Source organism: Choloepus didactylus, chromosome 5, assembly GCF_015220235.1.
Source record: "Choloepus didactylus isolate mChoDid1 chromosome 5, mChoDid1.pri, whole genome shotgun sequence".
NCBI lineage: Eukaryota > Metazoa > Chordata > Mammalia > Pilosa > Megalonychidae > Choloepus > Choloepus didactylus.
Genome location: NC_051311.1, coordinates 140,498,860 through 140,523,021, shown reverse-complemented (window position 1 = coordinate 140,523,021; position 24,162 = coordinate 140,498,860). Strand labels below are relative to the sequence as shown.

At 53.4% G+C, this 24,162-nt stretch overlaps 1 protein-coding gene across 6 annotated transcripts in view; it reads left to right on the top strand.

Annotated features, from left to right (window-relative positions):
• The window catches only part of CRHR2 (corticotropin releasing hormone receptor 2), a 28,574-nt gene extending 4,741 nt beyond the window's left edge, over window positions 1–23,833 (top strand). Inside the window, exons 3-12 of one of the 6 annotated variants that reach the window (XM_037836997.1) lie at window positions 7,003–7,088; window positions 8,470–8,579; window positions 8,905–9,022; window positions 10,843–10,996; window positions 11,519–11,579; window positions 13,196–13,268; window positions 19,604–19,689; window positions 19,899–20,034; window positions 20,455–20,496; window positions 21,970–22,110. In XM_037836997.1, the coding sequence (XP_037692925.1) occupies window positions 7,003–7,088; window positions 8,470–8,579; window positions 8,905–9,022; window positions 10,843–10,996; window positions 11,519–11,579; window positions 13,196–13,268; window positions 19,604–19,689; window positions 19,899–20,034; window positions 20,455–20,496; window positions 21,970–22,110 (1,007 nt within the window). Of the gene's footprint in view, window positions 1–7,002; window positions 7,089–7,450; window positions 8,580–8,904; window positions 9,023–10,842; window positions 10,997–11,518; window positions 11,580–13,195; window positions 13,269–19,603; window positions 19,690–19,806; window positions 19,848–19,898; window positions 20,035–20,454; window positions 20,516–20,967; window positions 21,014–21,033; window positions 21,218–21,969 lie in introns of those variants that run through there. The other 5 variants (XM_037836996.1, XM_037836994.1, XM_037836995.1 and 2 more) reach the window with 5 other exon arrangements.
• Window positions 23,834–24,162: the final 329 nt, after the last annotated feature.

Here is a 24,162-nt window from a genome sequence, read left to right as displayed (position 1 = left end):
TGCCATGAGTCGCTGAGTGATTGGCAGGTGCTCCTCATCTAAGCCTGTTTCCTTCTCTGTGTGAAGGGGACAGAATACCATTGACCTTGTGGGGCTATGTCAGAAATGGGGAGACATCACAGCTTGGGGCTCCCTGTGGACAGCTAAGGCATTGTCAGCAAGGGAGCAGGAGGGGAAGGAATTAGAGGTGGCCTGGGCCAGAAGGGGGAGCAATCAGGTCCTAGAATCTGGGGGAGTGCTGCCCTCTCCAAGGATGGTTGTCCCTGTTCTGGGGCAGTGTGGTCCTCTGCCAACTCTGTGGCCTCTACCATGGTGTCTTGTGCAGGGGGCCATCTAGAGGTCCATCTAGACTGAAAGGGTCTGGTTCCCAGTGGCCTCTGAAGGGACAGTCCCCTTTCCCACAGAGGGTGCTGCTGGTGTTTGGGTGAGGACACATGTTCTGCCAGCTAGAGATGTCTTCCCCTAACATTACTTCATAGAAACTATGGGCTGACAGCCAGTTCTAATTCTGGCCATGCCACCGACTGCTTGTCTCACCTTTGGACTGTTTTTTTCCCCCCTCTTTGGACCTCAGTTTCTCTGCACCGTGGGGGAATGACCTTGATGAGTTCCAGTGGCCCCCTTCCCCCGATGTTCTTCTGTTCTATAGCAGCCTCAGGGGTCCCCCTGTTTGCTTTCTCCTCCCGCCCCCTCCACAGGCTGGCGTCATGGTGACATTAAGCCTATTGAGTGTTGCTAGGGATGACTGGAGGGAGGGAGCCCTTCACAGTAGAACTTGGAGCTCAGGGAAGGTGCCTCCTCCCACTTCCAACTCTCCTGGGGAAGACGATGATTTCACACAATGAGCTGGATTCCAGCCATGCCCCCTCTCTATGTCATGGGCCCAGCATGGTCTCCATTAAACCACTCAGTGCCTCCATGACTCAGTTTCCCCACTGTCTCCTATGAATATGGACAGTTATCCCTGCTGGGCCTATTCAAGGATGGAAAGGCATCATGAGTAAAAAGTCCTTTGGGAATGTGGAGCTGAGGGTTTCTGGAAGTCCATAGTGGACATTTGAAGCCCAAAGAAAAATGTCCATACAACATTGAAGAAATGCAATACAAGCTTGCTGTCCTGTATCTTAGCTGTCGCAAGCCAATGGCTTTGAGGAGGCCCTGCCCAAACTGAAGATGAGGGAGGGTTGGTGGTGGCAGGTTTCCAAATACCTCAGCCCAATGCCTCTGCCAGGTCAGGCTGGTTTTGAACTCAGGTGAGCATCAGCAGCCTGCACCACCAATGTGCTATTCAGATTGAGGCAGGACATGTGCAAGCTGGAGCCTGGAGCTGGCCAGCTCTAGTTAGCCTGGAGTAGCTTCCATGCAATGCAGGTTTATTAACTGAGGGAGATGAGCCTCATTTGCAAGCTCAGGGAGCTATGCTGGGAGCACCATGACCATGCCCTGACCACCCCGGCCCGGGCCACAACTTCTCCAAATGGAACTAAGTAATTAGTCATTTTCTGTTATGTGGACATGCCACTCTATGCTGAGACACTGCAGAAGCTGGAACACAGTGTATAGGCAGAGCATCTCCCTTCCCGCAACACTGATCCCAGGGTTTCCCATGAAAAAGTGCATCCCAGGGGAGAGAGATCTTGTTCTACCTCTTCACTACTGGGTGACTAATTCACCCTCTTTGGGCCCCACCAGATCAAATGAGGAAGAAGTTACCTCCCCCTCCTAAAATCCTAAGGAGTTGCCTGCTGACTCAGTTTCCAAGTGTTTTCCTTGGAACAGTTGAGGCTTTCTTGCCTAGAATCTGGAGAATGCTGAGCACAGGTTTTCTCTTTTAGATGGAACCCCTCCCTCTGCGGGGTTGGATTTGAAGTGTCCACAGTTCTGGCAGTGGGGCTCAGCCTACCTGTGGTACATGTGTGTGAAAGACCCTGGATGCCTCTTGTTTTGCATTTACCATGCAGCTTGGTGGAGCATGGGCATCTAAGATGGCAGACAATGTCCTCTTGGCCACTCTGAACCTCACCCTCATTCTGAGTTTCCATAATAACATAAACAACAGCCTTAGCATGGTCCATCCCGAGCCCCTTGTATGCTAAGGTCTGTGCAACCCTTTGGAAAGGGTCAGAGACAAGGGGGAACTAGACCTTGCACTTTGGGGCCCTCAGTCTCATCAGGCAGAAGAAAACCTACCCAGGTAGCCCCTTGATTGATTGGGAAGGCATGAGCCCTTTGCAGGGGTCAGTGAGAGAACAACTCCTGTCCAGCATGAGCCAACTGGGAGCGAGTAGTTGGGACCATCAGGGCTGCGAAGTGTCAGAGCTGGGGAGGTCAGCGGGGCTGGGGCAGTCATGGATACTACCTGGAGGAGCTGGGGCTGAAGCCAGGCCTTGAAGAGAGGCATGAATTAGCTTAACCTCCTTGGGCTCGGTCTGAATGTGGGATAGGAGGGCCGGCCTCCTAGGAGCTCTCCAAGGTCCCGCACCTGCCGAGATGGTGGGGGCGGTGAGCGCGAGTGTTCTGCTGTCCGCGGTACTGAAACGTACAGGGACCGCATTGGTTTCCGCGATTGTTTCTGACCCTTCCACTCCTCTAACAGCACCTGCTCTCCTTCAATTCTTGCAGGTTTCTCTCCAGTTATACAATGACCACGCTGCTGCTCCTCCACCACGGTCACACTCACTTCTTCCTCCACACCCAACTTGTCTCTTGCACTCTTCCTGATTACTAGCAAAAATGATCCTTTGTGCTTTCTGTCTCTCGTGGCACATCTCACCAATTAGAATGTTGGAGATGTAGTACCACCATAGGGTGCATTTGAAAATGATGTTGCCCTGTTTGGGGTTGCCGGCTGTCACAAGGACGTGAGGAGTGCTTCTGGCATTTAGCAGATGGAGTAGTCCCACACAAATAATTGACCACCTGGGTGCCAAAAGCAACCTCATTGAAAACCGATTTGCATTACTTTTCCTGAGAGAAGAACTGAGGCCCAGGGTGTAGGGGATTAACCAAGGTCACTTGGCCAGCCAGAGACAAGACTACAGCTCAAACATGGACCTCATCTCCTAGCCAGGCCTCTAGACCACCCCATTTAGGAGGCTGCCTGAATCAGGAACTTCATCAGAAAGGGGCAAAGCCCATTGTAATGGGGTCTTTCCAGAGGTTGGGGAACTCTGGGGGGCAGAGTCCTAGCACACTGCTGGGGATAAGGAACAGGCTTCCCAGACCACAGAGCCCTGGAATAGAAGACCCTGTCTGCATCATCCAGCTCCTAATGCCCCTGGCAGGCCACACCACACACCATTGGCATTGATCCTTGGCAGGGGCACCTGGGTTGCTGTGGTAACAGGCACCCATCTCCTTGCATCCAGCCCCATGATTCTGTCCTGGTCACCTGCCCTCAGCCTTCCCATGCCCATCCTCCCGTGGTTCCCGGGGTAGTGGGGGGGGGGAGCTCTTCCTGTCTTACTCTCTCCTCTTCAAGACTGTGCCCAAGGGCTCAGCACCCTCATTAGCTCCAGCAGACAGCTCCTCTGTGGAGCTGGGAACATCTGCTGTCCAGTCCCCTGGTACCCAGTGTCTGCAGCCAGAACCTTACCCTAGGGCTGTGCTCTCAGAGGGAAGCCCCCTCCCACCACTACCTCTCTCACCTCAAGCCCTGCTTCCCAAGGTTCTAGCAGATCTGAGTCAACTGGATTCTGCCAACATGGGCTTGATGGTTCTGTGTCCCCACTCACTCTGAGGGGGACCACGTGACTCCAGTATTGTCTCTGCCTGGGAGTTCAAGTCCAGTGGGGAAGAGAAGGAGGACTGGGTCCAAAGAGTTAAGGTGGATTATGGAAAATGCACTAAAAGAGATTTTTGTTTTTTGAACTATGGATTGTGGCACAATTATGGGTTGTGAAATCAGTTTAGTGGGTCACAACAAGCATTTTTATATAGAATGAATAAAATAGATTAGGATAGAATTTAAAGAAAAATATTATAGCTATGGTCAAATTAAATTTTCTATTGCAAAATTGGACTCAGTTATGTGGGGTGTGTATGTGTGTGTGCACATATTGGATTGTGATATAAAATGTATAAAATGTGTATGTCCCTGTGGTTCAAGGGGGAAAAGTGTGAAGGCCTCTGGGTCAAGACATGGGAAGACACAGAGGAGGTGCTTAGAGGGAAAAAGACCTAGGCTTTTTTTTTTTTTTTTTTCTTCAGACCTAGGCTGTTGGAGAAGTCTCCCTGGAGGAGGTGGCCTTTGAGCTGGGGCATAAAATATAGGAAGGAGTTTGCCATGAGTGATGGTGAAAGTGAGGATGGTATTTCAAGGAGTGGAATCAGCACAAGGAAAGGCATAGAGCATGGGATATGCCAGCCTGTTGGTGCAAATGTCAATAGCGGGGCTGCCATGTGGAGGGTAGAGATGGGTCAGGAAAGGAAGGCTGGGGCCTGGGTGCCAATGGCCTTGAATATCACTCAGAAACTTGCACTTTATTCAAGAGCAACAAGGAACCACTGCTGGCTTTTAAGCAGGAATCTCACGGGCAACCTTTGAGGATGGACAGAGTCAAAGGGGCAAGAGAAGAAGCAGGGAAATAAGATAAGAGGCTCTTGTGCCAGTCCATGCAAGAGGACTAGAGAGAGGGTGGAGGGATGGGCAGGTGGGAGATGGATTCTGGAAAAAAATGAGGAGACAGAACCAGGGGACATGGGGTCCCTGGGCATTGGTATGAGGGACAGGGAAGCCCTCAGCTTTGTAGCATGTCTATCCTGACCCCTCTCCCACCTGCAAGCCCACCCCATGGTCCGTACCACCTTGAGATATCATACTTGGGAAACAGGCAACTTTTTATCTAATGGGATTGCCAATAGGTCAGAGTTGTTTGCTTAAAGGGGTCCCTTCCATTCTGAGGGCCTAGCCTCAGGAATCCCCCAGATTGATCAGAGACAACAGACTCACCCACCTGAACATGGCCATGTCATGAGCAAGAGCTGGAGTGTGGGACTCAAGCTGTCAGCAGGGAGAGGGCTCAGGAGGGAGAGATCAGTGGGATGGGAGCAATCAAGGAGGACTTCCTGGAGGAGGGAGCCTAGTGCTGAACTTCAGGAAAGCTGGATAGTATCTATAAACACTTTCCAGAAGGTAAAACTTTTCTATCCTCTGAACCACAGCAGGATCAGGATCTGTCTCATTTCACACAGACTTGTTCAAAGGGACTCTAAATCCCCAAAGGAAAGTATTGTTCATTATATTCAAGATACTTTAGGAGGTCCTTTTGGCTTCACCCCACGCCCTCTCTTTTTAGTTCAGTGGTGTCACATATTAAGGTAGCACTTCTCTTGCAGGAGCATGAATATGAGGAAAGACAGTCCTATTTATCAAATTCTCCTAACACACAAACTTTCAAGAGTAAAACAACCCCGAGGAGGGGGAGGCCCAGTTGGGGGATTGGGTGCCAAGGACAAAGGAAAGGACCTGCTGTCTTCATGCTGGGGATCAGGTTCCCCGTCAGACCAGGGGGATCTCCCAGCACCCTGACACACTCCAGCTGAAGCAAGAATAGGCCAGTAACAACCCTAGTTTGAAAAATCTGTGAGCTCAAGAGCACCAAATTAAAAAACAATAAGCTAATAGAATCTCCCCATTCTTTTTGCTCTTTGCCAAGTGCTCCTTAATGATTCCATTGCTTTTAACTCACTGTCGCTCAACAGAAGTGGGTTTTTAAAGTAACTTAATTATCCCAGAACTCGGCTTCCAAAAACAATCTAAGGTTCTCCTTCCAGCTCTGCGCCTCTGTGCTCTGTGAGCTATTTATTTTAATTAGCTTTATACTGTATATCTAACATAGGCCAAAAAAGAAAAATCCACAAACAACTGCCCATTAGCCAGGGAGCAGAACCCTGTTACAAATCATCCCCTAACAATGGATGGTTCGGAATTTGTAATCAAGTCATGGAGGAAGGACACATACTAATCGAGTAATGCAGAGCAGATGGGGACAGCGGATGGGGACAGCGGGCTTTGGGAGTTGGCAAGTGGGAGGGTTGGAGATTGAGGGTAAAACTGACTACCTGAAAGGGGCAGCTTAGGAGCTGAGCCTTGACAGCTAGGATTTGAAGAAGGGGAAGTATGAACATTCTTTGACTTTGATATATTCTCCTTTTTGAAAACCTGCACTTTTGTACATCAGACACTGATGTTCAGAAATGTCTTCTCACATATCACATTCCAACTAATGCAGAAGCCAGTTCTTGAGCATTTAGAGATATCACATAGTGTCCCCCAGGTGGTAGCAGCCCAGTGTCTGCAGTACGGCCCTGTCTCTCCAAATTTCCTTCATTCCTATTCACCTTGAGAACATAAAACCTGAAGTCAGACCCTTCTGGGTTTGAATCCTGGCTCCTCTACCTCTTGCCATCGTTGTCAGCGAGTAACTTAATCTCTTTGTGCCTCAGATCCCTCCTCTGTAAAATGGGCTAAATATTAGTGCTCACCACAGAGTGTTGTTGTGAGGATTGAATAAACAAGCGTATATAAAAGAGTTGGAAGAGAACTGATGTGGTAAGCACATGCTATGTAGATGCTATTATTAAAATTAAAGTGCTGATCAAATTGATGAAAAGAAGTATGGGTCTCATCAACATAAAACGATTGAGGTAAGGATTGAAATCATTAGGTAGGCTGAAAGCAGTGAAATTTCACCCACGACCCAGTGCTCATGATTAGATTCAATTTTGAAGTAAAGAAACAAAATTAAAGAAAATATACCATATGCTAGTTGATGATTGTGTCTACAGGGGGTTTTATTATACTTTAGCTACCATGTCTGGTAAGCCTTTTGTTCATTTTTTTCATATAAGTGACTTCCACGTGAACTTTCAGATATGCATTGTGTTTCCTGGTGCAGGGAGGCTGAGGAGAATGAACCTTATCCTGAGGGCACCAGGGAGCTAAAGAGGGTTCTTGAGGAAGGTAGTGACCTGACTCTTGGCAGTGGGCATGTTTTGCAGGGAATGCCTACCGAGTGTGCTTGGGGAATGGGACGTGGGCCTCACGGATCAACTACTCACAGTGTGAGCCCATCTTGGATGACAAGGTGAGTGGCCTGGTCTCTGTACAGGTATTCGGAACTCAAGCTGGGCACAGGGGATCCCAAGGGTGGCAGAACCAGTTCTGTGTCACCAACCACTCCTTTCTGTACCTCCTGTCCTGCCCCTGGTGCCCTGCTCTGCACTCAGTGACACTGTGGTGGAGGCAGTAAAGGGGACATGGAGACCCACCTTCAGGAGAGCTCGGGCTGATGGAGGACACAACCAAGGAGGGGTGAGACCCAAAAAGGGGAATGACCACGTAGCAAGTGCCCCCCAACATCTAACAGGCCCTGGGACAAGCACCTTCCTTCCTTCTCTGGGCCCCAGTGGCACCATCGGCATTCCAGTTCTGTGACTCCACATGGACACAAATGCAGCCCCAGAAGGGCAGCTCCCGGGCACCTGGGCCCTGCTTGCACCTTGCAGCTCCACTTTTGCACTTTCCCTGGTGCTGGATTCTGTGCTGCCTGTGGGTGCTGGTCTCCTCTTTGATGCTACAACTCATTCCTAACCCAAGACACTTCCCAGCTCCATCCCTACTCATTCGTCCAATCCCTCAGTGGAGCTGGAATATCACCCCAAATGAAGCCCAGAGTCAGAGAAAACTATTTGCCTACCTGAAAACGTGATCCTACAAAATGTGAGCCCAAAAGGTCCTGCGGCAAGGGCCACAAGAGTGGCAGGTAGGAAAACCCATAAGGGTTTGGAGAGAAAGGAGAGCCCCCTGACCTCTGTCCTCACTCTCCCTTCCTACAGCATTTCTGAGCTTTGGCGAACTAAAGTGGGGGTGAGATGGTGCTGATCTGCCTTGGCAGGAAGGAGCCAGCACACGGTGACCAGAAAAAGCAGACTGAATTTAATTCAGCTTTAATATTGTTCTTAAATTCTCTATAGACAATGCACCCCCTCCTTACTGCACCCAGAGCAGACCGAGGCCAACACCCCCTGCCCAATGGGCCCCAATGGGAGGACAAGCAGGGCATGGATGGTTGCCCCATTGCACAGTTGTCCAAACTGAGCTCCAGAGATATAAATCAACTCACATCCATCGCTCCACCGTTTGTGGTCTGGACTGAGATTAAGCCCAGGTGTGGCAACTCCCAGTCCAGAATTAAAAAGCAAATACACACAGATACATACCCTGGCATATCTCAGAATAGGCTGTGTCCAGATGTGCACCCAAACTTGCCTATTGGAAGCATGACTATAGTCAGTTATGACAAGAGCCACCGAGGGCCCTGCAGGAGTTCCAGGAGCCTGGCCTGGCAATGCCACTTTGACCCAACTCTGCCCATCAGGGCTAGAGTGCTCAGCTTCACCCCCCCCCCCCCCACCATGTGCCCTCTGCCTCGGTCTGCCTGTGTGTCTGTCTGTCTGTCTGTCCAGCAGAGGAAATATGATCTGCACTACCGCATCGCCCTCATCGTCAACTACCTGGGCCACTGCATTTCTGTGGCCACACTCGTGGCAGCCTTCCTGCTTTTCCTGGCCCTGCGGTGAGTCCGCCCCTCCCCTCCCTGCTTCTCCTTGGTGCCTCCTCCCAGCACCCCCAGCCCCTTCCCCAGACTTTCTCAGGGCAGTGACAGCTGGGAGGCATTTGGGACACAGAGGGGGAGCTGGGGTCAGAGAAGCCCAAGCAAGGTCACGGGTAAGAATTTGGCTCCTGAGGCAGCCCTGCCCTCATCCCAGGCTGAGTCTCTACCTTGGCCTCAGGGGGAATTGGGAATCCAGTCCTAGCTGACCCCTGACCCTGACTGAGCTCTAACCCTGGACAGAGCTGACCCTTGACCCTGACTGACCCCCGACCCGGGCTTCCCACAGGAGCATCCGCTGTCTGCGGAATGTGATTCACTGGAACCTCATCACCACCTTTATCCTGAGAAATGTCATGTGGTTCCTGCTGCAACTGATCAACCACGAAGTGCATGAGAGCAACGAGGTGGCTGTGTGGAGACAGGGGGCTGGGCCTGGGGGGCTCTGGGATTTGGGGGGCATCCGCCTCTCTGCCCAGTCCTCAGGTGCACAGCCACACATGAGCTCATCTCCACCCCAATCACTGTCCCACCAGAGCCAGTGGGGAGGCGCTGCCAAGGAGGGTCTTGGGAGCAGTGCAAACCTGATATGGAGCTTGATCCCCATTTCACTCCCCATCCTGTTCATTAAGGTCCCTCTACTGAGAGAATAGGAGGCTACAGCCAACCTCCAATGAGCTGCATCTCATTTAATCCAACAAGAGACCTGGAGGGATTATTTTCCCCGTTATACAGACATGGAAACTGAGGCTCAGAGAGGTGAAATAACCTGCCAAGGTTGCCCAGCCTGCAATGGTGGCTCTCCCTTGTCGGGTAGCAGTATCTCGAGCAGGTCACCACGATGTGAGCTGTCCACCCAGGATTTGTGCCGACCATTGCTGGGCTGGGTCTGAGTCATTGTAAAACCTGAGCACAGCATTAGAAACCTCTCAATACATTTTCTTTGGAAGGTCTGTGCTTTAGACTGAGCAGACTTCCAATCCGGTTTGACCCTTAACTTGACCCCAGAACTTGGAGCTCAGAACCCAACCAAGCGCCATCCAATTTTGGGTGAAAGAGATAAGATAGCTCTTAACTTGGAGAAAAAGCAGGGTTAGGAGAAGGGGATCGTTGACTTTGCACCTCGGCAGGACCTTCTCAGAGCAGAGGCGGCTGACAGCCACCACGGCCCGCAGGTCCATGGGGGGAAGCCACGGTGGCAGCACCCAGCCCAGTGCCAGGATGACTGAGTCAGGGCTGCCAGGGCTGAAGGGGGCATGGGCCATACGCAGAGGGCTCCCCGAGCCAGCGCTGCGGGTCCCAGCCTGCTGCCTCCACCATGCTCCATGTCCTGCCTCAGCTCCGAGGGTGTTGGAGAGGAACCCGTGAGAAGGGTGACCGGGAGGGCCCACTGTGCAACCCTGGGCAAAAGCCCTTCCCTGCTCTGTGCCCCCATCTCCCCTGTGGCCTGTGAGCTCAGAAGGGCAACCCTGCTTGGAGGGACAGGGACAAAGTCTGCGAGCAGGGGGCTCTCCCCTCCTGGGATAGCAAATAACAACACCACAAACACAACCAAAGCAACAACTCACATTTATTGGCATCACTCTCTGCATCCTTCCGTGTCACTTAACCACCCTGTAAGGGGCCTTTCCCACATGACAGTGAGGCTCCGAGATGTGAAACGACCTGCCAGGGTGAGTCTCTCTCTGGAGCCAATGATGGTCACACTCAGTCCAGAGTTACCCAAACCCAGAGTATTTTGAGAAGCCCCCATGACCGCAGCCCACCTTCACACAGCCTGGAGAAAACATCACAGGTTTCTTTTAAATGACTCACCTTCTGTTTCTAAATGAAATTTCATATTCTGTCCCTAAATGGAAACCAAGATGTGAGGGTCACCCTCCAAAAGAATACAGTGAAAACATAACGATGATATTCCATTCTAGCCTCTGCCCACAGAAAGCTCACAACCAGACACTCCTTCTTGCTTTATTCAAAAGGGAATTTAGGAAGAGTTGGAGAGAAATCAAAGAAACAGTAGTGCCAGTGTGGACTGGCTCCTTAGCTTAATTATAAAGATGGGAACAGAATTGGCAAAGGAAGAGCCTTCTCAGAACGGTCCGCTTAGATGACCGTCCCTCCACCCTGTCGGCCGCGCTCCCAGGGAAGCCCCCCACCCCTGCCGACCTGGGTGGAAGGGGCCCTGGTCTGTCCCCACACAGCCCGCTGACCCCACCCCCGGCTGCAGGTCTGGTGTCGCTGCATCACCACCATCTTCAACTACTTCGTGGTGACCAACTTCTTCTGGATGTTCATGGAGGGCTGCTACCTGCACACGGCCATTGCCATGACCTACTCCACTGAGCGCCTGCGCAAATGGCTCTTCCTCTTCATCGGATGGTGTGAGGGTCCCCAGGGGCTGGCAGGGGCTGGTGCAGGAGGGGGCGGGCACTGCTGACAAAGTCCCCTCCCTTCAGCTTGGGTCCAAGGAGCACATCCCCAGTCCAGTCCCAAGGACACAGCTACTTCCCTCCATGCCGAGTGAGGAAGAAGCAAACCCAAAGCAGCAGCAGATAGTCCTGGCAAGGGGATGTTCTTCTTTCCCCTGCCCGGAATGACCGCCCCAAAAATAATTGTCCATAGCTTCAAAAGAGAAACTGGGCAGCTCCTCTTCTCTATCTCAATCTCTGTCTGAAAAGCATGCCATCACCTTCCCCCTGGTCTCTCTGACCTGCTGGGAGAGGACGGCCTGGAGCTGGAGGAGAGTGGGGTTGGAGACAGGGGTCAAAGGACAGGGTATTGCCTGGGTCATGGATGATCTGAAACATGATCCCAGGCCCCTGGTGGTCCCCTCCACTCTGAATTCCTCAAGAGTACTTTGTCCATCTGTCTGTCCACTGCAGCCCATGTCTGTCTTCTTTCAGGCATCCCCTGCCCCATCATCATTGCCTGGGCCATTGGAAAACTCTACTATGAGAATGAACAGTAAGTGGGATGGGTCACCCAGGGGCTCCGGCCAAGCCAGGGGGCAGGGACTGCAGCAAGCCAGGGCCACCCTCAGCCCTCACCCTGGGCTTGAGAAGGCAGAGCCTGATCTCAGAGGGAAAGGGAAGGACCAAGGACAGAGGATGAGGGTCAGATTTGCTTTCCTGCTGTCCTTGAGTTGATAAGGAAATATCCCCGGTGCCAATGGTACCCACATGGTACCACATTCAACTGTCTGTTGAGTTGAATTAGGAATTATGGTTCCTTTAAGTGCACAGCCCCTTTGGCCTTTGGAAAGGCCTTCCGAGAGGTGGATGTGGCTCCTCCAGTGCATATGGAGGGGGCCAAGGGCCCGCGGCTTACAGCTCAGGCCACGTCCAAGGCTGTATTAATGGGCAGTTAACCGAGTCCCAGGGCAGGGCCGTGAGGGCGTGTGCTTTTCTCTGGCATCCCAGTCTCTGCTGAGGTGGGTGAAGGACAGCAGAGGATCCTGCCTGAGGTGAGTGAAGGACAGCAGAGGATCCTACCTGACGTGCAGCGTCCCCTCCTGGGGCCCTCCCCCAGCACTGTGCCAATGCCCAGACAATGGCAATTTGATCATGGGTTGGCCAAGGAGCAGCTGGGAAATCCGGGTGCCACCAGCTGGGAGAAGAGGGGAATAAGGTGACTCACTCTATGGTAAATCTCTAAGGCGTCTCAAATCTAGAGAGCTCAGTGGGAGGTGAGGGGTGGAGGGAAGAGAAATGGGAGTGGAATTCCAGGTCTCTGCTCAATGTAATGAAAAGAGCTGCCCCAGAATAAGAGGGCTGCCTTGGGAAGTAGTGAGCCTCCTGTCAAAGGGGGTGTTCAAGCAGAGAACCCAATGCTGGGGGGCAGCAGGGGAGAGTACCATCCGAGGCGGGCAGATGCTGGATGACCTCTGAGGTTGCAGAGGACACAGGCAGAGTTCCAGAAGCTGAAGAGACTATCCAAGGTCCCACAGGGGGTCGCTGGCAGACCCAGCCTGGATCCTGGCCCAGCCCTTCCCTCTGGACTTCCTCTCCCCAGAAGCTTCTCCACCCACCAGCATCCCAGGGAATAAACCAAGCCTTTGGCAGCCAGCAAGGCGGACCAAACAGTGGGCTCCTTTCTCTGGGTTGAGGAGCCTCAGCTTGGAGGAAGGCTGGGTTTTGGAGTGGGAGTGGTGCTTGCCTCCACATCTGCTGGCTTTGTGCCACTGCCGCCACCTGGCACATGGAGTGGCGGCTCCTCACCACACAGGAACAGGTAGTATCAGGCAGTGGGCCCTGGGCCAACAAAGGGCACTTGGCTCTCCCTGTTTGCATGGGCCTGCTGCATGCCCAGCTCTGTGCCCAGCAGCCCCAACAGTGTGGGGACCCAGCAGGAGGAGGAGACCCAGGGCCTGCTGGCTGGGGAGACCAGAGCCGCCATGCGGAGCGTCAGATGGGTGGGCCAGGGTGGTCAGTGGGGCTAGCGCTGTCCACAAAGGCCATTTGGAAAGGGGCAGCCCTGAAGTTTGGGAAGGGTCAAGCCAGGGGTCTCTGGGCCCAAGTCTGGGGGTGCTTACCCCAGGCTCCAGCTCAGCAGGGCTGCCCACAGGAACCCCGTCTTTGCAGGTGCTGGTTTGGCAAGGAACCAGGTGACCTGGTGGACTACATCTACCAAGGCCCCATCATCCTCGTGCTCCTGGTAGGTCTGTAGTGGGGGCACGAATGGGGCTGGGGCGGGGGAGAGCAGCAGAGGACCCACCAAGGCAGAGGCACTGGGGACAGATGTGACCCTCTGCACACACTTGTGCACACTGCCCCATGCCCTGTACATGCCACCCACTTCCTGACTCTCTCTTCCCCTCACTCTGTGCCCTGGGGAAGTTTCCACCCTTCTCTGGACCTCAGGTTCTCTCTCTGGGTATGAGGGTGTCTGACTCACGGATTTCTAGTGCCCTCCCACATCTGACATCCCCTCACTGGATACAGTGCTGAGACAGCCAGGCAAGGGGGCAGCTGGTGGCAAGAGAAGAGTGTGGGGGCTTCCTTTCAGCCCAGGCAATGTCCCCTGCCCCCAGAAACCTCCCTCTGGGGCTCAGCCCACCCACCCGCCCCCAGCTGGGAGCAGCAACATCAGAGAATAGTAATGAGGAATTGTACCTTGTCCAGCTCCCCGCCCTTTGCCAAATGTATTCACGCACAAGGTATAATTGCTGCCACATCTTTAGTCCACAACGGAGCCTTAATTAAGGTAGTGTTTAAGTGGAGGCTGCATTCTGCAAAAATGAACCCATTATATATCATACATTAAAAAAAAAAAAAACAGCATACAAAAAAGCCCCGTAAGAAACTGGCATTTATGCAAGACTTATTTCAGGCTTGGTAATTTCAGGCTCTGGTATATACCAGCTGCTTTAAAGGGCCACCCACTCCTTGTGGAAACGAGAGAACCGTCCTCCTCTTGCACACAGCAGGTGCCTAATGGGGGTTGCTGTCATCTCCATTGGAGACCATCACAGTTTCTCTCTTTTAATTTCCTTCCTCTCCTCCTATTTGTGACATCTTGAGTGTCCTTGACACAGAAGATGACTAGGAAGGTTTTTACCCACTGCCTGAAATCTCAGCATCAGGTCCTCATTCATGTCAGAGATGGACCCAGTCCTTGTCAGCAATTAGTGGAGAAACGATTGTCCTTGGAGCTCCCAGCTGCAGCAAGTCACTCTCTCCTCAGGGTGAATGAAAGCCCGGGAGATCCTTTTCCTTCTGGCCAGCTGCTGAGAGCCCATCGTGGAGGGTTAGGGGTTTTGATGAGGTTAGCATACAGCCAAGGAAGGCTGGCCTCGATGGGGAGCCAACGGTGGCGGGAATGAGCCCCGGCAATGAGGATGCTGGGTAGGTGATGAGGGAGAGGACGGAGAAAGGGGATGAGCTGGAGAAGGGCGTGGTTTCAAAACCCAACTCCCCAACCTCCTCTTCCATACCCCTTTCCTGTTCCACCCCCTCCTCTCAGCTCAAGACCCCTTTGCTGATCCCTCCCTTTGCTCCTGCACCCCTCCCCACTCCAACAGGGGCTTCCAAGTCCCAAGCTGAGCCCTTCCAGAAGCTCTGTCTTCTTTACTTCCAATCCTTACATCCCTAGTGCTCAAGGGAAATAGGGGTGAGAGATGGAAAGGCTTGCCCAAAGTCACCAACTAAGAGCTGGCTAAGCTGAGTTTCAGGGGCAGGTCTCCTGCCCAGTCACCCAACACTCGCCCACCATCCTCCTGGTGGGATACATGCTTTGGTGTCCCTGTTGCCCAAAGGGGCATTGCTGCATTTCTACTGCTAAGAGATACTCACTGATTTCTGGGTCCTAGGAAGTGAGTCGTGCGGCTGAGCTTTCAGGAATCCTGATTTCTCACTGGTTTTTTATCACTAAGATTGTTCTGGGAAAGGGATGCAGCATTTATTGAACCCCTTCTGGGCCAGGCACCAGGCGTAGTGCTGATTTACTGTGTGGAAAGACAGGCCATCCGCAGTGGATGGATGGGGAAGAGGGAGCTCAGAGAGGTTAAGCAAACTGCCCAAGGCCACATGAATGCAAATTGGAGCAGCCAGAATTAGAACCCCAAGACAAGGACCCTGTGCAGAGGTGATTCCAGGAAGCATGGTGAGGGGTTGGGGAGAGAGGACCAGGAAAGGGAGAAAAGCTGCTAAAGGGTGGGGTAATGAGCAGGTCATCACGTGGACGACTGGCTCCAGCATTCCCATGTCTCCCTGTCTGGGAACTGAGCAAGCTTCCATGCACCAGAGAAACCCTTCAGGCTGGGAACTGTCTCCTGCAGCCACAGGTGAACACAGGTGGGCCCAGGGAGCCCAGGCTGGGTGTCAATAGACCTGTCGCTTCATTCCATGGAATAAGTCTCCTAGCTGACTCTGCCCCAAATGCAGATTCCAAGGCCCCCCAAACGTGTTGCTGTGAATCCCTGGGGTAGGCCCAGGATCTGCATTTGCTACCAGCGCCCCAGGTGCCTTTGCTGTGCACACTCTAGTTGCAGAATCACGGCATGCAGGGGTCCCTGGGTGGGTTCTCTGCCTGGCAGGGACGTGTGTTGTCCGAGCCCTCTCCTTGGCCCCACCAGGGCCCTGCAGGAATCAGGACCGGCACAGTGAATGCAGCTTTCCTGCCTGGAAAATGCCAACAGGAAAGGAAAACTGCAGGCATCCAGTGGAGGACCAGTCTCCCAGGGGCTGTGAAACAGACTGGACAGCGAGCTGCCAGGTGTACCCTGAATTCCAGCTTGTGGGGAACCCAGGTGCCTAGTCACCAGGCTCTGCAGACCCACATGGGATGGCCAGGCCTCAGAGGGTGTGCTGTAGAGAGAGCTGAGGGTCAGGAAGGGATAAGAAGAAATACCTCAAACTCTTTGTGGCACCCCACAGAAACCTGCCCACCACCCAGAACCGGAGAGGAGGAATGGGGGGGGGGGACTCCCCAAGGGCCAAGACCTCCTCTCCCACCCTGGGCTTAAAGGGAAAGAGGAACTGAATCTGAAGCTAAGTAGGGAGAGATGAGCCAAGGAACCCAGTTGTCCCCACCATTTCCACCATCACCTCTCTCCCTCCATCCCTCCTTTTCTCCTTCCCTTCTGCAAATGTATAGACAGGGAAGGTTTGGGAACAAGGAAGGGGTCCCACAAGCACTGGGATTTAGCAAGCACCTTCCGGTGCAGTTGGAGGAAAGTCACTAGAGCCTAAGATCCAGTGAGCAGGGTTCTGTCTGTTTTCTCTGGCTTCACCTCCCGAGCCGGAGCCCTGGAGGGAGCATGTGCAGAGTGGATTATGGGCTGAGCAATGCTGGGAGCCCCCTAGGATCTGTGCTGTGATCCTGAGTGAGTGCTTTGCCCTCTCAGAGCCTCCATTGCCCACCTCTAACATGGGGTTGCCAATCCCTGCCTCCTGTGAGAACGGGAGGTGGGCCCGGGATGCCACGTGGGTGCCCTGGGTGTCTGGTGCCAGCGGTTCCTACAGCATCTGGAGCCACAGATGCAGGACCCCATGCTGATGGTCCTTCCAGCACTGACCTTCTGAGCTCAGATCCCTGGCTTGGAGATCCTGAAGGCCACCCAGGTTCACCAGGCCTAGCTGTGCAAATTCAGCCTCATGTTTCATTAACTCCTGCTGCAAAGGCATGATACAGGGGTTAGGAGATAGACACTGAAGCAAGCTGCCTCGGCTCAAATCCTGACACCAACCCCTACTAACTGTCTGCCACGGGCAAGTTATTTAGAAACCCCACTGCCTGATGCCCCCTGTCACTTACCAGGCCTGGGGTCTGGGCAGGCTCTGCCCCCACCCCACCTTTCCTCATTGGGACCAAGCCAGTTCCCCTGAGGCACTAAAATGCCCAACAGTAGCCTGAGCCACCAGCCTCGGAGCATTGGGAAAGGCTCTGCAGGGTGATGCAAGGCTGTGGCTTCTCCAGGGAAGCTTCTCCAGGGGGTCTGTAGCCCCCTGCCCCCTGCCCAGAGCCCACTGCATGCTGGCTGCACTGTGAACACCCAGCCAGCAAGGGTCCTGTAGGGGCTTGTTCTAGATGGAGACAGTGTTTACTGTTTTGGCTCCCAGCTGGCTCCACCCCTCTCTGGCTTGCTGATGCCTTGATCATCACCCTCTGCAGCTCTGGCATCCACCAAGGCCATCCGCTGCCCACCCAGGGCTCCTCCCTTGGAACGCTCTTCCCCCACTCTTCACCAGCTGGCAGCTTCTCATCCTTCAGGTCTCAGCCACGTGCCACTTCTTCAGGCCTTTCTGATCCCTTAGGAGAGATGCATCCCTTTAGCCACCCACCCCTCCTAGGTTGTGAGTCCTCTGATAGCAGGGAAAATGTCTGTCTCGCCCACTTCTCTATCTCTGGTGCCAGCTCAGAGCCTAGCACAGGGTAAGTTGATTCATTGAATAAATGACTGAATGAATGAATGAAAATAGAAACCAGAAACCAGGCTGTACAAGATTAGGGTGCTCATTGAAGAGCTGGAGAATTTTTGGGGGGTGGTGATAGGAGTTGGGGTGGGGAAGGGTGGAGTTCAAGAATGGGGAGCTGGAGAGCTCAGAGGGGGCTGGGGTGGTCAGAAGCTTCCTGAAGGAAGGAGGAAGGGCTTGTGGCGGGGCAGGTACAGACGCTGTAAAGGAGGAGGCTGGGAACCATGCTCAGAAGGAAAGAATGAGTGGGCCCCAGTTCGGGTTGCACAGACCCAGGCTGAGACAGGATGGGGCAAGCATCACTTTTGCCTTCCCAGAATGAGGACAGGGGTGAGGACTTGTCTTCCAGACTCTTCACACGGATCCCGTCTGAGTCACCTGTACCTCTGTCCCCACCCTTGCCTCTGCACACTGAATGGGGTCCGGTACCCAGGGTGTGCTCAGGAACTGCTTGTTGGATGGATGGATGGATGGATGGATGGATGGATGGATGGAAGGAAGAGGATAATTAAATGAATTGGTCAGTGGCTTGATGGATGATAGGTAAAGAAGATTTAATGCAGAGACATGTGACAGAAATGAGAATACATTTTGGTCCCAACAGTCTCCACTCCCAGAGAGGTCAGGAAGAATCCACAAAGGCCAAGTAGTTGGTTTCACTTGTATGAGAAAATGAGAATTGACCTGCGTGTTAAGGTTGCCCTGTGCCCTGTGATGCAAGGGAATATACCAGAAACCCAGGAGCTGGAAATTAGATGAGCCTTAAAAGAATGAAGGGGGCTAAAGAATCACTGAAGGCTTCCCACCCCCCGCTTCACCCCAGTTCACCAGGCCATAGCCTTGTTTGGCTGAGGAGGAGGCCAGGCCCTTTCCTGCCCCCGGAACCATCCTCAGGCATGGGGATCACGACTGGCCCATGATGTCTGCCTCTACACCCCACCCCCACCACTGCTACCTGGGGATCTGGGACTGAGGAAGACCTGGCACAAGCTTAAGAAGTGATGGGATCTCTACACAGTGATTTGGAGGTGTCTGTGTGTGTGCATGCATGTGTGCATATGCACGTACTCACACGAGTCCACACACAAGCCAGCAGACCGCCCTGGGCTTATGTGTGTCCTCCCACTGGCCCAGCGTGTCAGGCACACACACACACACTCCTACCCGCTCACACGTGGAGACAGATGAGTAACACAGGCACGTGTCACAGGTAACACACTTGCATGTAAACACATTCTCAGAGGCAAGCACACACACCAGTGCAAAGAACAGACCCACAAACTCACAGAGGAGATTGCACAGTCACACAGACCAGCCGACACAGGTTAGCAGACACCTGGCAGGCCCACTGGGACCCCCAACGCCAGGAAGCTGACTCAGGTTGGCGAGGGCGGGCCCTGATGCTGAGGGAGGCGGAGAATGAAGATAAACGAGGCCATCCCGGAGCCTGGGAGGCAGCCCAGCAGCCCATTCATCTTCATTGCCTCTGGGGTGTTTACGAAGGCTCTGGAGTTTTTTTCCTGGGCACAGAGGACCGGATGGTGCAAGATTAATTACTGCTCGGGCAACTGAGTTATTAATCACTCCATCTGGCCCCATCGGCCCCACCTGGGCAGGGCTGTCCTCCGTCAAAAGGGCCACAGGCCGACCTAGAGTAGAGACAGTGTGAGGGCCTCCAAGAGACCCTCAGCCAACAAATGGGGACACAGAGGCAGAGACAGGAAGGGGCTTGGGTTGACCCCCACATCAAGCCATGCAGAACACTTGGGCCTGGCTCTTGTGGGGTCTCTGAGCCGGGCAGGTGGTTTGAGGACTTCCTGAGGAGTTGGACCCTCAGGAACAGTGGTCTGTATTACTGTTACTCAGGAGGGGAGAAACAGGGCCTGGAGCCCTCAGGTGACAGGGAACTGAACAGATGGGGGTGTCTACCTGCCCTGTCCAGGTGCTGGGGTGGCTGGGTAGGATGGGTGTGGGGGTCGGATATAAGTTTTCAGTGGATACAAGGGGGTGGTCGTCCCTCAGTCCAACCCCAACTCACGGTCCTTCCTTCTCCCCTCTCTGCTTCCCTCCCTCCAGATCAATTTTATATTTCTGTTCAACATCGTCAGGATCTTAATGACAAAGTTACGAGCATCCACCACATCTGAGATGATCCAGTACAGGTATGTGAACAGGTGCCTTGACCCCCAGCAGGGAAGAAATGAAGAGGCCATCTGGGCCATGCCCCTGCCTCCACAGGCCCCTTAATCCTTACCTAGGGAGCTAGTGCACGCTCCCAGGTGAAATAGCATCAGTGTGTCTCCCGACCCCCCACCTGCGAGGGGCCTCGCCTGCAGCACCAGCTCAGCCCCTCTCATCACCCTCACCCCAGGAAGGCGGTGAAGGCCACCCTGGTTCTTCTGCCTCTGCTGGGCATCACCTACATGCTCTTCTTCGTCAATCCTGGAGAGGACAACCTGTCGCAGATCGTGTTCATCTATTTCAACTCCTTCCTGCAGTCCTTCCAGGTGGGGTGAATGGCCAGCTGGGGGGTCATGCAGGTGGGGGCTGCAGGGAGCGTGCCTGACCTGGTCTGCAAGAGTCAGCCACACAGAACCATGCACGCGTGGTTCATTTACGTGCACACTGAAATACAAGCTCGTGCATAGGCTGAGTCTGCCCCGGGCCCAATCTCAGACGCTGCCTGAGTTGTCCAGAACTGAGCCCTGTTAGGCCCATCCCCTATGACTGTTCTTAGGGTTCATGGCCGCCGGGATGCTGGAGGCTGGAGGCCTGGCTCGGAGCGTGCCCTTGGTGTGCCTGCGCCATGCGGTGGGGCCATGGGCATTTCCAAGGCCCCGCCCAGCTCTAGCTGTCCTGCCCTCCACTCCACCCTCCAGGCAGAGCGTCTCCCCACAGGTCCCTGACAGCTCCCCCTTCCTTTCCAGGGTTTCTTCGTGTCTGTCTTCTACTGCTTCTTCAATGGAGAGGTATGCCTCTCGCCCTCCTCAGACCCCACTCCAGGGCGCAGCGGGCTAGCCATCGCGCCTTTGGGGAGGGCTGGGGTCCCTGGCTCTGCCCAGCTCTACCCTGGAAGAGGGAGGGGAAGGCCAGAGAAGCCACCCAGCCTTGAGGAACAGGAATCTTCCAGCAGGGCCTTGAGCCAGTTTAGAAGGTCAACTAGGCAGTTCTGAAATAATCTGACAGAACTCCCCAGGTGTGCTCCGAGGAGCGGGGCAGGGGTGGGGGCTGCAGGTCTCTCAAAGAGAGGAAAGCCGCTGGGGACAGAGCAGACGGGAGCCTCACATCCGAGCCTGTACGGACTCAGGTTGCAGAAAAGACAGGCGAGCGCTGCCTCACCCGCCCACCCCTAGCCCGGGCCCTGAAAAGGCCTAGACCTCTGGTCGGCTCCCGGGGAACCGGCACTGGGAAAAGCCTGTAGCTAAGTCCCAGAATTCTAGTTGCAGGATTGACGCACGCCCAGGACTACGGTGCTGGGAGGATGTGGTGAGTTCTGGAGCAAAAAGCAGACCCCATCCCCATGCCACACCGGGGTCTGAGGGCCTCCCACCACTCCACAGGAATACAAATGCGTTCCTGAGGCCATTTCAGGTGCCGCCTCTGTGAAAGCCGACCTGGGATAGCAGCAGAGAGAGGCCGTGCGCTGGAGGGGAGGGAGAGAAGGAGCCACTAAAACAAATAAAGATCAATGTTCGCAGAGCCATTTATTCTGTTCAGCCCATGTGCTAGGTTAGGATGTCGGGGAGCATGACCCATTTTACAGAAAAATTCTTCTATTAAAATACAAATGAGAACAAGATGGTACCAGATCAGATCAGGTTTTGAAATGAATATAGCTGTTGAGTTTTTGTTTTGGGCAGTTAATGCTTTGGTAAGTAAGGCCGGGGAGGGATCTATCAGGAAAGACTCCTTGGAAGAGGAGAGGGCTGCAGAGGAGTGAGAGGGAGGTATTTCAGGAGGGAGACCCTGGGCCACTGGTGGGAGCTGAGCATGCACTTCCCAAGCCCTGCTGGAGCAGGTGCCTGGGAGAGCAGGGGTGACGTGAGGTGGCAGAGCAAGTCGGCACGGGAAGGCAGTGTGTGCAAGGGAAGCTCTGGGTAACTGGGCAGGACAGTGTGGCAGGAAGGAAGCGTGCTAGGTCAGGCTTTTCCAGGGGAGGGATAAGGAAGGAACACCCCTGGAGAGAGGCTGCAGAGAAGAGGCACAGGCTTCAGGGACCGCAGGGTCAGACAGAGATGGGAAGGACTCCTGGCTGGTCCCTGATGAGGACCCTTGCTGCAAATCAGTCAGTCCTTCAGTGAAGGTGGCAGTAGGGAAAGTCACCCTAGCCTCCCTTAGCAGCCCTCTGAGGCCCGTGGCAGAGCCCAGCCAGCAGGCAGAGAGCAGGCGAGAGGACTGTCCGGAACCTGGCACGGCCCGGCTCAGCCTCTGCCTCTCTGCAGGTCCGCTCGGCCATGAGGAAGAGGTGGCACCGCTGGCAGGACCATCACTCGCTCCAAGTCCCCGTGGCCCGGGCCATGTCCATCCCCACCTCTCCCACGCGCATCAGCTTCCACAGCATCAAGCAGACGGCTGCCGTGTGACCCCCACTCACCCCCACCATCTGGGCATCCTCCCCGTCCTCCTCTGCTTTTCTCTGGGCTCTCCTTGTCATGCAGGCCCCCACAGGGCCTGGGAGAAGGGAAGGAAGGGTCAGTTCTCTAGCCTGGCAGAAGACAGGCCTATCACTGTGGAAGGGGACTTGGGGGACCAGGGCTGGCCGGGCCCGGAAGTCTTGGGACAAGAGGGAACCAAGCAGGGGACGAGTGAACATCACGAAAGACTGAGTCAGATGCCTTTGGGTGTTGGCCCACATCAGCCTCTTTCTCCTGATCCTTGCTGTGGCCCCTTTCACACATGAGGAAACTGAGGCCCAGAGAGGGAAAGAGCCTGCCCCAGGCACACAGCTGCTAGTAGCAGGTGCAGGGCTCTTCTACCTGGCCTGGTGATGGTTCAGCCCTGCTCCCTGCCTCCTGCCTCCATGCTTGCTGGCACCCTCTGCAGCTGGGGGAGGCACACCAGCTGGAGCAAAGGATTCATTCTCAGGCTTCATCCCAAGGGCCCGCTTGGAGAATCTTCACCTGTCCTCCATCCCTGACCAGGCCACCCCTCCCCACTGGAGCCTCTGAGAAGGATGCTTGGCTTCAGGGCCTGGGAAACACCTTCTGAATCTAGTCCACAGATCAGGGGCTTGGGGAAGAGCAGGCCAGGGAGCAAGATGGGGTCAGAGCAGCCAGTACTCTCAGGCCAAGCAGATATATAGTATAGAACAAAACAGGTACAGAAGAATAAGTGTGAGGGGGTGGGGGTGGAATACCAGAAGCCAAAGGTCTTTGGTGATTGGAACTAATCTGCTAGCCTGTGAAAGAAACCGTGCCTCCATGGAAATGGCCTACACTCAGGGCAAGATGACCAAGCTCCTGCAGGCATGGGGTTTTGTATCGAGTCTGAGGATAGAGAGGCATCTGTGCAAAGATGGGTGGCTCTCCTCCCAAAGAATTTCTGCAACCAGGCTGGGGTGTTTGCAAGCCCCTTCAGGTTTGTACGGATGCATCCTTGCTTGCAGAGACGCTGACCTGGCCTCAGCTGAGTCTCCCTCTAGGTTTGGAGCTCAGGCCAAAGCCCCTGTGGGCCTGTCCCTTACCATCACCCACCCCCACCCCCACGCAAGGGCGGTTTAAGTCAGCGTGTAGAGGTGGACAGCTCAGCCGGCACACCCAGGGACTGTCCCAAAAGCCAGGGTTCTGGAATCTGTAGGGAAGTGTAGACAAGACCTGTCATCCTCCATGAGCAACAACCGTGGGACAGTTTCCCAGCTCGGCTGTCATCCCTGCACCCCTCCTGGAGAGCGGACCAGAGTCAGGGAGCAGAGACAGAGAGCCATCAGACTTGCAAAGGAAAGGGCTTTTGCTCTAATACTGCCCCCACCCAAATAAATTGTGGAAACTGTGTATCCCATCTTGCACGTTTTTGAGTTGACATCTAATATTTTTTACATTGTTTTTAAGACTTGCAAAGGATGTAATTTCTGGCATTTGGTAAATATTTACATTTTAAAATAAAACTGTCACAACACTTTCAAATACATCAAATGGAATCCAAACATCGTAGTGATTTATTACCCATCCTCATCTATTTAAAAACAAGTTGTTCAACAGTGGGAAATCTTACACTGTTCTTTTTCTTTTCAAACTCAGATTTTCATTTGATTTCCCTGATAGAATGTTATACTAATACAGTATATTTTTATTGTTCACCTTGTCGTACTTCGCTGCCACAAAATATATTTATAAATTTAATTTCCTGTAACCAAAGGGTCTGAGAGTTTGGCTTTTTTTTTTTTTTTTTTTAAGTCTTCTGGATTGAGTATTGTTAGTGTATATATGTATATATACACACACATATAATGTAGTATACAATTGATAAAAACAACATGGATACTACACATTTTTTATAATTAATTGTTAAATATAAAAAGGAAAAATTATTGAACACACATCTTAATGAAATGGATAGGAATTTAATTGCAAATCTGGATGAATATTGCTAGAATGAATCAGAGCTTGGCATCAATTCTTTTCTTTTTCATTTTTCAT